Consider the following 13,847-nt stretch of genomic DNA (forward strand, 5'->3'; position numbering starts at 1 on the left):
GTTCCACTGCGGTTGTGGTTGAAACAGCCTTTGTTGTTGGTTGAGCAGTTGTTATAGTGGTTGGCGCAGCTGTTGTTGTGGTTGATGCCACCGCCGTTGTAGTTGGTGCTTTAGATGTCAGAGTTGTAACACCTGTTGTTGCTATTGGTGACACAGTTGTGGTTTGTGCTGTTGCAGTTGTGCTTGGTGATGTAAGTAGTGCAGGTGTTGTCATTGTTTGAGTAACTGTTGTTGTGGTTGGTGCTGCTGCGGTTGTAGTAGGTGCCGCTGCAGTCGTGGTTGCAGCACCTGTTGTTGTTGGAGGTGACACAGTTGTTGTGGTGTGTGCTGTCGTTGTAGTTGAAGCAGCTATGGTTGTGGTTGATGCAGCTGTGGTTGTAGTTGGTGCCTTAGATGTTGTAGTTGCAGCAACTGTTGTCGTCGCTGTTGACACACTTGTTGTGGTTTGTGCTACAACAGTTGTAGTTGGTGTTGTTTTGGTTGTGGTAGCAGCAGCTGTTGTTGTTGTTTGAGCAGTTGTTATAGTGGTTGGAGCACCTGTTGTTGTGGCTGATGTTACGGCAGTTGTACTTGGTGCCTTAAATGTTGTAGTTGCAGGACCTGTTGTTGTTGGTGACACAGTTGTTGTGGTTTGTGCCACTGCAGTTGTGGTAGGAGCAGCTGTTGTTGTTTGAGCAGTTGTTATTGTGGTTGGAGCAACGTTTGATGTGGTTGATGCGACCAACGTTGTTGCTGGTACCTTAGATGTCGTACTTGCAGCACCTGTTGTCGTTGTTGCTGGTGACACAGTTGTTGTGGTTTGTCCTGTTGCAGTTGTGGTTGGTGCTGCTGCGGTCGTGGTTGGTGCCGCTGCGGTCGTGGTTGCAGTACCTGTTGTTGTTGGAGCAGTTGTTGTTGTGGTTGGAGCAGCTGCTGTTGTGATTGATGCCATCACGGTTGTAGTTGGTGCCTTAGATGTCATAGTTGCAGCACCTGTTGTCGTTGTTGATGACACAGTTGTTGTGGTTTGTGCTGTTGCAGTTGTGCTTGGTGGTGTAATAGTTGTAAGTAGTGCAGCTGTTGTCGTTGTCGGAGTAACTGTTGTAGTGGTTAGTGCTGCTGTGGTTGTTGTTGGTGCCACTGTGGTCGTGGTTGCAGCACCTGTTTTTGTTGTTGGTGACACAGTTGTTGTGGTTGGTGCCTTAGATGTCATAGTTGCAGCACCTGTTGTCGTTGTTGGTGAGACAGTTGTTGTGGTTTGTACTGCTACAGTTGTGGTTGGTTCCACTGCGTTTGTGGTTGCAACAGCCTTTGTTGTTGTTTGAGCAGTTGTTACAGTGGTTGGCGCAGCTGTTGTTGTGGTTGATGCCACTGCGGTTGTAGTTGGTGCCTTAGATGTCGTAGCTGCAGCACCTGTTGTTGTTGGTGTCACAGTTGTTGTGTTTTGTGCTGTTGCAGTTGTACTTGGTGGTTTAATAGTTGTAAGTGGTGCAGCTGTTGTCGCTGTTGGAGTAACTGTTGTAGTGGTTGGTGCTGCTGTGGTCATGGTTGCAGCACCTGTTATTGTTGGTGGTGACACAGTTGTTGTGGTGTGTGCTGGGGTTGTAGTTGAAGCAACTATTGTTGTGGTTGATGCAGCTGTGGTTGTAGTTGGTGTCTTAGATGTTGTAGTTGCAGCAACTGTTGTCGTCCCTGTTGACACACTTGTTGTGGTTTGTGCTACAACAGTTGTAGTTTGTGTCGTTTTGGTTGTGGTTGGAGCAGCTGTTGTTGTTGTTTGAGCAGTAGTTTGAGTGGTTGGAGCACCTGTCGTTGTGGCTGATGTTACGGCAGTTGTACTTGGTGCCTTAGATGTTGTAGTTTCAGGACCTGTTGTTGTTGGTGACACAGTTGTTGTGGCTTGTGCAACTGCAGTTGTGGTAGGAGTAGCTGTTGTTGTTTGAGCAGTTGTTATTGTGGTTGGAGCAACGTTTGATGTGGTTGATGCGACCAACGTTGTTGCTGGTGTCTTAGATGTCGTACTTGCAGCACCTGTTGTCGTTGTTGGTGACACAGTTGTTGTGGTTTGTGCTGCTGCAGTTGTGGTTGGTGCTACTACGGTTGTGGTTGAAACAGCTGTTGTTGTTGTTTGAGCAGTTGTTATAGTGGTTGGAGCACCTGTCGTTGTGGCTGATGTTACGGCAGTTGTAGTTGGTGCCTTAGATGTCGTAGTTGCAGCACCTGTTGTTGTTGGTGACACAGTTTTTGTGGTTTGTGCTGTTGTAGTTGTGCTTGGTGTTGTAATAGTTGTAAGTGGTGCAGCTGTTGTCATTGTCGGACTAACTTTTGTTGTGTTTGGTGCCGCTGAGGACGTGGTTGCAGGACCTGTTGTTGTTGTTGGTGACACAGTTGTTGTGGTTTGTGCTGTTGCAATTGTAGCTGGAGCAGCTGCTGTTGTGATCGATGCCACTGTGGTTGTAGTTTGTGCCTTAGATGTTGTAGTTGCAGCACCTGTTGTCGTTGTTAGTGACACAGTTGTTGTGGTTTGTGCTGCTGCAGTTGTGGTTGGTGCCACTGCGGTTGTGGTTGAAACAGCCTTTGTCGTTGTTTGAGCAGTTGTTATAGTGGTTGGAGCACCTGTCGTTGTGGTTGATGTCACGGCAGTTGTACTTGGTGCCTTAGATGTTGTAGTTGCAGGACCTGTTGTTGTTGATGACACAGTTGTTGTGGTTTGTGCCACTGCAGTTGTGGTAGGAGCAGCTGTTGTTGTTTGAGCAGTTGTTATTGTGGTTGGAGCAACGTTTGATGTGGTTGATGCGACCAACGTTGTTGCTGGTGTCTTAGATGTCGTACTTGCAGCACCTGTTGTTGTTGGTGACACAGTTGTTGTTGTTTGTGCTGTTGCAGTTGTGCTTGGTGTTGTAATAGTTGTAAGTGGTGCAGCTGTTGTCATTGTCGGAGTAAGTGTTGTTGTGGTTGGAGCTGCTGCTGTCGTGGTTGGTGCCGCTGTGGATGTGGTTGCATCAGCTGTTGTTGTTGTTGGTGACACAGTTGTTGTGGTGTGTGCTGGGGTTGTAGTTGGAGCAGGTGTTGTTGTGGTTGATGCAGCTGTGTTTGTAGTTGGGGCCTTAGATGTTGTAGTTGCAGGAACTGTTGTCGTCGCTGTTGACACACTTGTTGTGGTTTGTGCTACAACAGTTGTAGTTGGTGTTGTTATGGTTGTGGTTGAAGCAGCTGTTGTTGTTGTTTGAGCAGTAGTTATAGTGGTTGGAGCACCTATCATTGTGGTTGATGTCCCGGCAGTTGTACTTGGTGCCTTAGATGTTTTAGTTGCAGGACCTGTTGTTGTTGATGGTGACACAATTGTTGTGGTTTGTGCCACTGCAGTTTTGGTAGGAGCAGCTGTTGTTGTTTGAGCAGTTGTTATTGTGGTTGGAGCAACGTTTGATGTGGTTGATGCGACCAACGTTGTTGCTGGTACCTTAGATGTCGTACTTGCAGCACCTGTTGTCGTTGTTGCTGGTGACACAGTTGTTGTGGTTTGTCCTGTTGCAGTTGTGGTTGGTGCTGCTGCGGTCGTGGTTGGTGCCGCTGCGGTCGTGGTTGCAGTACCTGTTGTTGTTGGAGCAGTTGTTGTTGTGGTTGGAGCAGCTGCTGTTGTGATTGATGCCATCACGGTTGTAGTTGGTGCCTTAGATGGCATAGTTGCAGCACCTGTTGTCGTTGTTGATGACACAGTTGTTGTGGTTTGTGCTGTTGCAGTTGTGCTTGGTGGTGTAATAGTTGTAAGTAGTGCAGCTGTTGTCGTTGTCGGAGTAACTGTTGTAGTGGTTAGTGCTGCTGTGGTTGTTGTTGGTGCCACTGTGGTCGTGGTTGCAGAACCTGTTTTTGTTGTTGGTGACACAGTTGTTGTGGTTGGTGCCTTAGATGTCATAGTTGCAGCACCTGTTGTCGTTGTTGGTGAGACAGTTGTTGTGGTTTGTACGTCTACAGTTGTGGTTGGTTCCACTGCGTTTGTGGTTGCAACAGCCTTTGTTGTTGTTTGAGCAGTTGTTACAGTGGTTGGCGCAGCTGTTGTTGTGGTTGATGCCACTGCGGTTGTAGTTGGTGCCTTAGATGTCGTAGCTGCAGCACCTGTTGTTGTTGGTGTCACAGTTGTTGTGTTTTGTGCTGTTGCAGTTGTACTTGGTGGTGTAATAGTTGTAAGTGGTGCAGCTGTTGTCGCTGTTGGAGTAACTGTTGTAGTGGTTGGTGCTGCTGCAGTCGTGGTTTGTGCTGCTGTGGTCATGGTTGCAGCACCTGTCATTGTTGGTGGTGACACAGTTGTTGTGGTGTGTGCTGGGGTTGTAGTTGAAGCAACTATTGTTGTGGTTGATGCAGCTGTGGTTGTAGTTGGTGTCTTAGATGTTGTAGTTGCAGCAACTGTTGTCGTCCCTGTTGACACACTTGTTGTGGTTTGTGCTACAACAGTTGTAGTTTGTGTCGTTTTGGTTGTGGTTGGAACAGCTGTTGTTGTTGTTTGAGCAGTAGTTTGAGTGGTTGGAGCACCTGTCGTTGTGGTTGATGTCACGGCAGTTGTACTTGGTGCCTTAGATGTTGTAGTTGCAGGACCTGTTGTTGTTGGTGACACAGTTGTTGTGGCTTGTGCAACTGCAGTTGTGGTAGGAGTAGCTGTTGTTGTTTGAGCAGTTGTTATTGTGGTTGGAGCAACGTTTGATGTGGTTGATGCGACCAACATTGTTGCTGGTGTCTTAGATGTCGTACTTGCAGCACTTGTTGTCGTTGTTGGTGACACAGTTGTTGTGGTTTGTGCTGCTGCAGTTGTGGTTGGTGCCACTACGGTTGTGGTTGAAACAGCTGTTGTTGTTGTTTGAGCAGTTGTTATAGTGGTTGGAGCACCTGTCATTGTGGCTGATGTTACGGCAGTTGTAGTTGGTGCCTTAGATGTCGTAGTTGCAGCACCTGTTGTTGTTGGTGACACAGTTTTTGTGGTTTGTGCTGTTGTAGTTGTGCTTGGTGTTGTAATAGTTGTAAGTGGTGCAGCTGTTGTCATTGTCGGACTAACTTTTGTTGTGTTTGGTGCCGCTGAGGACGTGGTTGCAGGACCTGTTGTTGTTGTTGGTGACACAGTTGTTGTGGTTTGTGCTGTTGCAATTGTAGCTGGAGCAGCTGCTGTTGTGATCGATGCCACTGTGGTTGTAGTTTGTGCCTTAGATGTTGTAGTTGCAGCACCTGTTGTCGTTGTTAGTGACACAGTTGTTGTGGTTTGTGCTTCTGCAGTTGTGGTTGGTGCCACTGCGGTTGTGGTTGAAACAGCCTTTGTCGTTGTTTGAGCAGTTGTTATAGTGGTTGGAGCACCTGTCGTTGTGGTTGATGTCACGGCAGTTGTACTTGGTGCCTTAGATGTTGTAGTTGCAGGACCTGTTGTTGTTGATGACACAGTTGTTGTGGTTTGTGCCACTGCAGTTGTGGTAGGAGCAGCTGTTGTTGTTTGAGCAGTTGTTATTGTGGTTGGAGCAACGTTTGATGTGGTTGATGCGACCAACGTTGTTGCTGGTGTCTTAGATGTCGTACTTGCAGCACTTGTTGTTGTTGGTGACACAGTTGTTGTTGTTTGTGCTGTTGCAGTTGTGCTTGGTGTTGTAATAGTTGTAAGTGGTGCAGCTGTTGTCATTGTCGGAGTAAGTGTTGTTGTGGTTGGAGCTGCTGCTGTCGTGGTTGGTGCCGCTGTGGATGTGGTTGCATCAGCTGTTGTTGTTGTTGGTGACACAGTTGTTGTGGTGTGTGCTGGGGTTGTAGTTGGAGCAGGTGTTGTTGTGGTTGATGCAGCTGTGGTTGTAGTTGGGGCCTTAGATGTTGTAGTTGCAGGAACTGTTGTCGTCGCTGTTGACACACTTGTTGTGGTTTGTGCTACAACAGTTGTAGTTGGTGTTGTTATGGTTGTGGTTGAAGCAGCTGTTGTTGTTGTTTGAGCAGTAGTTATAGTGGTTGGAGCACCTGTCGTTGTGGTTGATGTCCCGGCAGTTGTACTTGGTGCCTTAGATGTTGTAGTTGCAGGACCTGTTGTTGTTGTTGGTGACACAATTGTTGTGGTTTGTGCCACTGCAGTTGTGGTAGGAGCAGCTGTTGTTGTTTGAGCAGTTGTTATTGTGGTTGGAGCAACGTTTGATGTGGTTGATGCGACCAACATTGTTGCTGGTGACTTAGATGCCGTTGTGGTTTGTGCTGTTGCAGTTGTGCTTGGTGGTGTAATAGTTGTAAGTAGTGCAGCTGTGTTCGTTGTCGGAGTAAATGTTGTAGTGGTTAGTGCTGCTGTGGTTGTTGTTGGTGCCACTGCGGTCGTGGTTGCAGCACTTGTTGTTGTTGTTGGTGACACAGTTGTTGTGGTTTGTGCTGTTGCAGTTGTTGTTGGTGTCACTGCGGTTGTGGTTGAAACAGCTGTTGTTGTTGTTTGAGTAGTTGTTATAGTGGTTGGCACAATTGTTGTTGTGGTTGATGCCACTGCGGTTGTACTGGGTGCCTTAAATGTCGTAGTTGCATCACCTGTTGTTGTTTTTGTTGGGTACACAGTTGTTGTGGTTGGTGCTGCTGTGATTGTGGTTGATGCCGCTGCGGTCGTGGTTGGATTAGTTTTTTTTTTGTTATTTGAGCAGTTGTAATTGTGGTTGGAGCAGCTGTTATTGTGGTTGGAGACGTTGTTGTCATGCTTGGAGCAGATGTTGTTGTTGGTGCCTCAGTTCTTGCTGTGGTCGGTGCTGCAGTTGTTGTGGGTGAAGTACAGGTTGCTCCACTTGTTATGGTACCAACATTCTGCATGAAAGGTAGAAAATGTAGGCCTGAAGCAGCTGCACACAAGTTTGTAGATGCACAGCCATAAGCTGGAAAAGTCTTGGTGCCGTCGTTCACTGCAGGTGAAACAGTTTGAAAAATTACAGATATTTTTATGTTATGATGTCATGATATAGCTTTATTTTTAAAGCATTACTCAAAACATCTTAAAAACCTGTTTGCTGATATACCGTTTCAGTTTTATTTGTAGTTAAATGCCACTTGGCAAGTGATAAGACATGTCAAATGGTAAAAGAACGTATAATTGATAAGAGCAGTTAACTGATTTTTCCATCAACAAGAAATCAAAGTGCTACTCTTGATATTTTCGTGTGTATTTTCTTTCCTTGGCTCTTGTTTTGATGGACATTTATTTAGTTCTTCAGCTGCTGTGTTAAACAAATAATTAGTCATGACAATAACTGTCAGATTAATCCATACTTCCATACTAGAAATATTACAATATTTTTTAAAACAGTTTGGGGGTTATTTGCTAACTAATATATCTGTGTTGCAGTTAAATCTGTAAAATTTAATAAAGTGATTAAAGATCAAATGTTGATAGTCATCTTTAAAGATTTAAACTTCAAAATAATCTTTTTTAGAAATACTGATAAAATGCTTTTTATCTGATAAAATGCTTTTTATCAGTATTTCTTCCATTGGCTGTTAAAATAAATTCAACCAACATTCCTTTTATAAAAAGAATGTTCGCTGAAGTTATTTTAGGCAGAAAAAAAAATTTTAAGATTATCTTTTTTGAAATAAAATGATGAAGACTCACTCGTTGATTGAAAGCATTGGTCCTCCACTCCTTGACATTGTATTGGAGTGTTGCACAAAGGGTTGGAACAAATGTTACATAGCTGGCCGTTACTTGACTGAGGAGTAGGAGCTGAAACAGAAAAGAACATAATTTCAATTCACAACAGAGAACATTTCAGCAGATATCAGAATATTGTTTCTTATCTCTTTCTGTTATTGTGTCTTTAATAAAACACATTGATTTGTGCTTACCAGCCAGAGTTTGTGAGTTGCAGTTATCTGTGTTGCAGCACGTGGCAGATGCAAGAGCACTTTGAACACCCAGGTTGACTGAAAATGTCTGAGAGCCCGTAGCTGGACACAGGGAGGAAGATGCACATGCCTTGTAGATTTCTGTTGTTGTATTTCCAGATGAGGTAGCTGCAAATTCACAGTGTGGTTCATTAATGTTGATGAAAAGTACATATAACCTCACAGTATTTGCAATTTACTGAAGTGTATCACATAATATGAAGAGAAGATTACCTAAAATAGTAGCTGTAACACACATCTTCCCTGAAGAACATGTAATCGGTACTGTGCTTGAACACGTCTGATCTGTGCATGTTTGACACTGAAGGGCTCCAGCTGCAATCAGGAGAGAAACATTGAAAGGACTGAAGTTAAAATGAAACATTACAGGTTTTTGAATACCCCAGTATACTGGCATTATTAAAGTCTTCATCTCTTCTATTTTTTTACACTGTTACAACGATTGATGAAATGCTGTTAATCTCTGTATCTCTGTATAAATAAAAAAATGGATAGTGGTGTAACACCACCTAGTGCGAGAAAAGAATCTGACCACAAGATTAGATCAGCTCTTATGGAACATTAAGGTTAAACTTTAACACCAAGCTATCTCTGGGTTAAGTCTGTTTTTTCAAAGCACACCCAAACAATTTACAAGATAACAGGTTACAACATTCACATGACACCACACAGTGAATATGAGTTTCTATTGAATGATGAATCTTAATATCCATTAGCATGCTCATTTCAAATTCACTTTCTGTAGATTTGTTAATTGCTCTTCCTCATTTCTAACATGAAGTAGACCTAATCCGCTCAGTGAAATAATTTGGCCAAACTAAACGATTTTCACATCAGTTTTGCAAACAGAATCAGCAACAGAAGTTGCAAACTAAAAGAAGGAAATACGATTTCCGAAAATCATGGCATTTCTTTCTGTGAGGCTCCTGGTTTTTTTTGCGTGTGTGTATCTTTTTGTAGTTTTATTGTTTTTTTGTTGTTGTTGTTGTTTTTTGTTTTTTGTTTTTTGTTTTTTTTTTGGGGGGGGGGGGGGGGGGGTCATCACATGCATTAATCGATTTTCCTACTGATAGATCCTAAATAATAAGAAAAGTCCAGTTACCTGTGCTGGAGTGTGCCCAGAGGAGAATCAGAGTAGTCAACTTCATTGTGATGAACATTTCAGTTTTGCAGATTAGTTTCCCTGGACTGTGATACTAAATCTCAGGAGCACTCCTACACTTTATATACTGAACAGGTGAGCTTAGGATTGGGTGTGTTTATATTTTTACAGCATGAACATCAGACGCTCATCTCCTCTTTTGTCAAATCATTCTGCTAGTGCACGTTACCACACCCTTGTTCAATTGCACATTTAAACAAAAAAGGGTATGCAACCGCTTTTTATACAAATTATAAATGAAAAACTATGATGCGTCACTGACCCTTTTCTATTTTTGCTAAACATACATCTTTAGCTTTTCTTTATTCGCTAAATTAAGATGAGTCCATGAATACCTGTTGATAAAAGCTGGCAGAGAGCATGGAATGAATAGTCATGGTGAGATATTTCCTACCTCACACTACATGAATTACCCCTCAAAACCTTTTGACAATTTAAGCTAGAGTTTGGAAACACTGTCAGTTTAGGGAGATATTGCTGCATCTATCTTTTAAATGATGCATTTATTCCCCATTGCTCTTTTCTAAAGGCTTAGCACAGCAAACAAAGTTTTGGCTATAAGAAGCACTAACCATTGAAGCTTTTCTGTCTACATGTAGTTAAAGCCATAATCAATGCAAATCTGTGACTGAGATACAAACAGCCAAACCTTATATTTAAAGGCTGGCCGCCTTAAAAAAATGAAGGACTGATATACCCACACTTTTTTATTGCAAAAGTTTGGCTCACTTGTACTTTTGTTGTTCCTGCTAATCTGCAATGTTGATAAACCAGGTAACCGGTGTGTTCAGGGAAGTTAATCGACAGATGCTTTAAACTGCTGCAGGAGCAGGTGTGGCAGCAGTCTTACCTTGAGTATCACATTAACATTTGTACAGTGAAGGAACTGCGCTTTTACTTGATTGCTCTAGTTAAGTATATTTTAGCTCAAACATTTGTTTTATTTTTCATAAATTGAAAAGTATATTTTGCAATTTGTTCAGTCTGCTAATAATGTGTTACTTTGACACATCACCAAGTACAGATGAAACTGTGACTCTAATAAAAGCTTAACATTTTTGACAGTATTTAGTGTAATAGGTTAAACAATAGGAAACACAGGACTGTTTCCCAAACAGCACAGTTCTGCTTTTTGATGACTTTGCCGCACCCTCTCTTATTGTGGGAAAACCCATTTATATCTTAATAATAGCATGTTGAAAATCAAACATAAGATATTCTTTGTATCGGGTCTGCGTGTGTGTCACAGGCACACACACCCCTGCCCTATGCACGTCATGTTTTTTTGTTTTTTTTATGTTGGCTCTTGTTGTGTGTATTTTGTGCATCTATAAAGGGACAACAAAGAGGGTTGATTTTCATGCAGGATGTTTTTATTTGAGATTATGGTTATTCTTGTTATTCAATAGCTATTGTGGAGATCAGGGAAATATTTTACTGCTACTATCCATAACCATTATCATTACCATCACATTAATTATCATTTCATCAAAGCATTTATTCAATAGATTACACATGTTCTTAGTTAAGATGATTACACCTATCACAGAGAGCTTCTGTCTGGGAAAAGGTCAGAAGCGTCAACGGGCGAGGTGAGGCCAAGTGCATTTTGAGGTCGAGACACACACACACACACACACACACACACACACACACACACACACACACACACACACACACACACACACACACACACACACACACAAACAAACAGTAGTTAGACTCATGTTTAGGTAAGAGTTCAAATAATAGTTTGCAAAACCGTGTAACTGTAAGATTATGTTTACATAAGGGACAGTTTGTTCCAGGAGATAAGCGAGAGTTAGAAGATTAATAGGAAGCACCTGGCCTCGAGACGAAGAAGATGCCCTATTAAATGTGTCAAAAGTCATCAACAGAACATTTGTGGTTTTGAAACTTATGCATGTATTGTATCTGCTTTGACACATGAGGGGGCGTCATAAATAATACCCTGATGTTATAAAAAACACTGCTTGTGTATTATTGGGCGGAGATCGATGCTGTCTGTGTGCAGTGTTCATCTCCCCACGTGTGTGTTCATTAAAATCATTGTTTGACCGACTCTCCTGGACCAATTGTTGTTTTTTGTGCTCACCCTCAATATTTGAACCCGTAGCACTATTTTCATCAGACTTCCTCTGTACTCTATGAATCTAAGCTACTTGAGTCTTAGCTGTATCCAAAAGGTGTTCCAAAAGGTACCATAGTTTGTGATATTGCACATTACCCAGACCTAAATTTACTGATCTTGTATTGAAAGTTTTGTCCCAGTGGCAGGTGGGTAGCACATTGGCCTTAACACTTGCATATGACTGGGTAGCTTTAGCCTGTGTGGTTCATGTTTTTGAAAACAGTTTTCAAGGAAATGCATCACTTTGTCTTGTATTTAAAGAAAAATATATAAGATTGGGATCCCCAGAAAATTGATTTTGTTCATCTGGACGTAGCGTTTTTAGTGGGAAAAACGTTTCCCATCCAAGTGACTTCTTAAGTCTCAGCTGACAGTAGGTTTCCCCAGCTTTATAAATAGTACGCCGGCAAAATGACCAAAACTAGCACTACTGAGAACAATGGGCTGTGAGGTTTTTGATCATTATTATGCAAATTGTCATGACCATTGATCAACAGCCACTGATCAAAGTCAGTTGAGCACTGAACACAGAAAGGCCCCAGCCAGGTGATGGAATTAAAGTCAGGACCTTCTTTCACATTGCTGCCCTTTTTGTAGGCTGTATGTTTTAATCATTTTATATTTTGGTTCTGTATTGTTATTTAGCCTTCTGGCTATCAGGCTAAGTTCACTTTCCTGGTCTTCTGCCTGTGTCAAGCTTGTGTGTGTGTGTGTGTGTGTGTGTGGGGGGGGGGGGGGGGGGGGGGGGGGGGGGGGGGGGAGTATTTTGAGCATTAAGAACAAGTCTCAGATGTGTTTCTTATGTGTTCGTGCCCATAGTGACAATAGTTTGCATCATAACACAGAGTGAAAAGCTCATTTGCTCCCACCTGATGTTATGTTAGGGCGATATTTAGTTTCGCCAGTAGGTGGCAGTGGCGGCTCAGCCAAACGGGTAACTGGCAAAATAATCCTACACAAAAGTAACGCAGGCCAGTTATTACAATGGAAGCCACCAGTAACACTGAATTGTTTTGCTGTGTTTCAGGTGAGAGCAATATACGAGCATTACATACATTTATGTAAAGTTGATGCTTAATTAACATGTTTGGAGTGTAATTCTTGTTTATATGGTGTTTAATGTGAGCGAATAAGGGAGTTTTTTCACGTTATCTGTGGGTAATGCTAGTAACGTTTGTGCGCTAGCTAAGTCATGTTAGCCTCCTGCATTAATCTCTGTAACCGTGTTGTTCCATCAGTACTGTGAAAGGAAACTGTTAGCTGGTTTCAGTTAAAGTTATAGGAAATAGACCAGCCAGTACATGTTATGTTGTCTATTGTTTACTGGTCATTTTCTGATTAATACAGGGCCATTACACGTAATGCTACAAAAGTCACACAGGCCAGTTATTACAATGGAAGCCGCCAGTAACACTGAATTGTTTTGCTGTGTTTCAGCGCAATAAACCTTCATGTGCACCTGAATGAACCCTGTCGTCCTTCAGTGTGTAACGTGTGTGTGTGTGTGTGTGTGGTTTCAGTGTCAGTCATTTCCTGTCATATATTGATAGTTTTTTGTCTCATGTGTTTTGGGTTCAGTTCTGCTTCCCCTGTCTTGTTAGTCTGTGATTAGTTTCAGCTGTCCTCCCACAAGTTGCCGGTTATCCTCTGTGTGTATGTATTGTCTAGGTATATCAGTACCATGCAGGTACTGATTTCAGGTGGAATTATCTGTAATAATGCAGCTCTCCTGTGCTCTATCTGAGTCACAGTCCTCAGGATTTCACACACAGTGACCAACAATTTCTATTAGACGGGGAGACCTTTTGGGGCGACCGTGGCTCAGGGGTTTGGGAAGCGTATCTGTAACCAGAAGGTCACCGGTTCGATCCCCGGGCTCTCTGTCCTGGTCGTTGTGTCCTTGGGCAAGACACTTTACCCTACTGCCTACTGGTGTTGGCCAGAAGGGCCGATGGCACGATATGGCAGCCTCGCTTCTGTCCTTCTGTCAGTCTGCCCCAGGACAGCTGTGGCTACAACTGTAGCTTACCTCCACCAGTGTGTGAATAAATAGTGGCATTGTAAAGCGCTTTGGGTGCCTTGAAAAGCGCTATATAAATCCAATCCATTGTTATTATCCTTAGCTCTATCAAAATAGATCAATTCTTCTTCACTCTCCTTTTGTTTATCTAAATTGTTTCACTGTTTCTGAGAGATGCACACATCTATAACCTGAGCTTACACTCTTATTTTTGTAAATAGGTCATTACTGAATTTCTCAGAGGAAACCACCTGAGGGATTAATAAAGTTTCTTCTAATCTACTCGCGCCCTCATCTAATTCATCTCATCTGCTCATTTTTTTGAGATGCTACTTTGGGCTCCTCCTGGCAGAATGCTATCTATTAATGAAGTGAACTTTACATCCAAATTATAATGCACTGTTAGATCACCCTGTGAATACGTCACCATAATAATTTGATTAGTGTAACATAACTGCTCCATAGCCTATGAATTAAATGTTATTTTCTTACACTTATAACTATCCAGCAGGTAAATATAACTCCTTTCCTCCACCTTGTTTGATCACTGAAGTGAAATTCCCTCTATCAATCACTTATTCCAGTTGACTCTAAGTAAAGGTTAATTCATGCTAATTCTAAAGACATCATTAAACTTGGGCTGGAAAAGT

General features: G+C 42.6%; 1 protein-coding gene across 1 annotated transcript; it reads right to left on the reverse strand.

Annotated features, from left to right (window-relative positions):
- Positions 1-6,689: 6,689 nt before the first annotated feature.
- On the reverse strand, positions 6,690-8,841 carry LOC308399373 (uncharacterized protein). The gene is made up of 3 exons (XM_080886606.1): positions 8,077-8,841; positions 7,804-7,971; positions 6,690-7,681 (listed from the first exon to the last, which is right to left on the reverse strand). Exons 1-3 carry the CDS (start codon positions 8,273-8,275, stop codon positions 7,512-7,514), a joined length of 537 nt encoding a protein of 178 aa, XP_080742732.1. The 5' UTR covers positions 8,276-8,841; the 3' UTR covers positions 6,690-7,511.
- Between the last annotated feature and the right edge of the window lie 5,006 nt (positions 8,842-13,847).

The sequence above is a fragment of the Rhamphochromis sp. 'chilingali' genome (genome assembly GCF_963969265.1).
Source record: "Rhamphochromis sp. 'chilingali' genome assembly, chromosome: 7".
Taxonomy (NCBI): domain Eukaryota; kingdom Metazoa; phylum Chordata; class Actinopteri; order Cichliformes; family Cichlidae; genus Rhamphochromis; species Rhamphochromis sp. 'chilingali'.

Coding starts and splice junctions, on each gene's coding strand:
- LOC308399373 (XM_080886606.1), bottom strand. CDS start 8,275: ATGAAGACTTTAATAATGCCAGTATACTGGGGTATTCAAAAACCTGTA. Junction 7,972..8,076: donor TGTTACAGCTACTATTTTAG/GTAATCTTCTCT, acceptor GTGAATTTGCAG/CTACCTCATCTGGAAATACA. Junction 7,682..7,803: donor CAACTCACAAACTCTGGCTG/GTAAGCACAAAT, acceptor TTTCTGTTTCAG/CTCCTACTCCTCAGTCAAGT.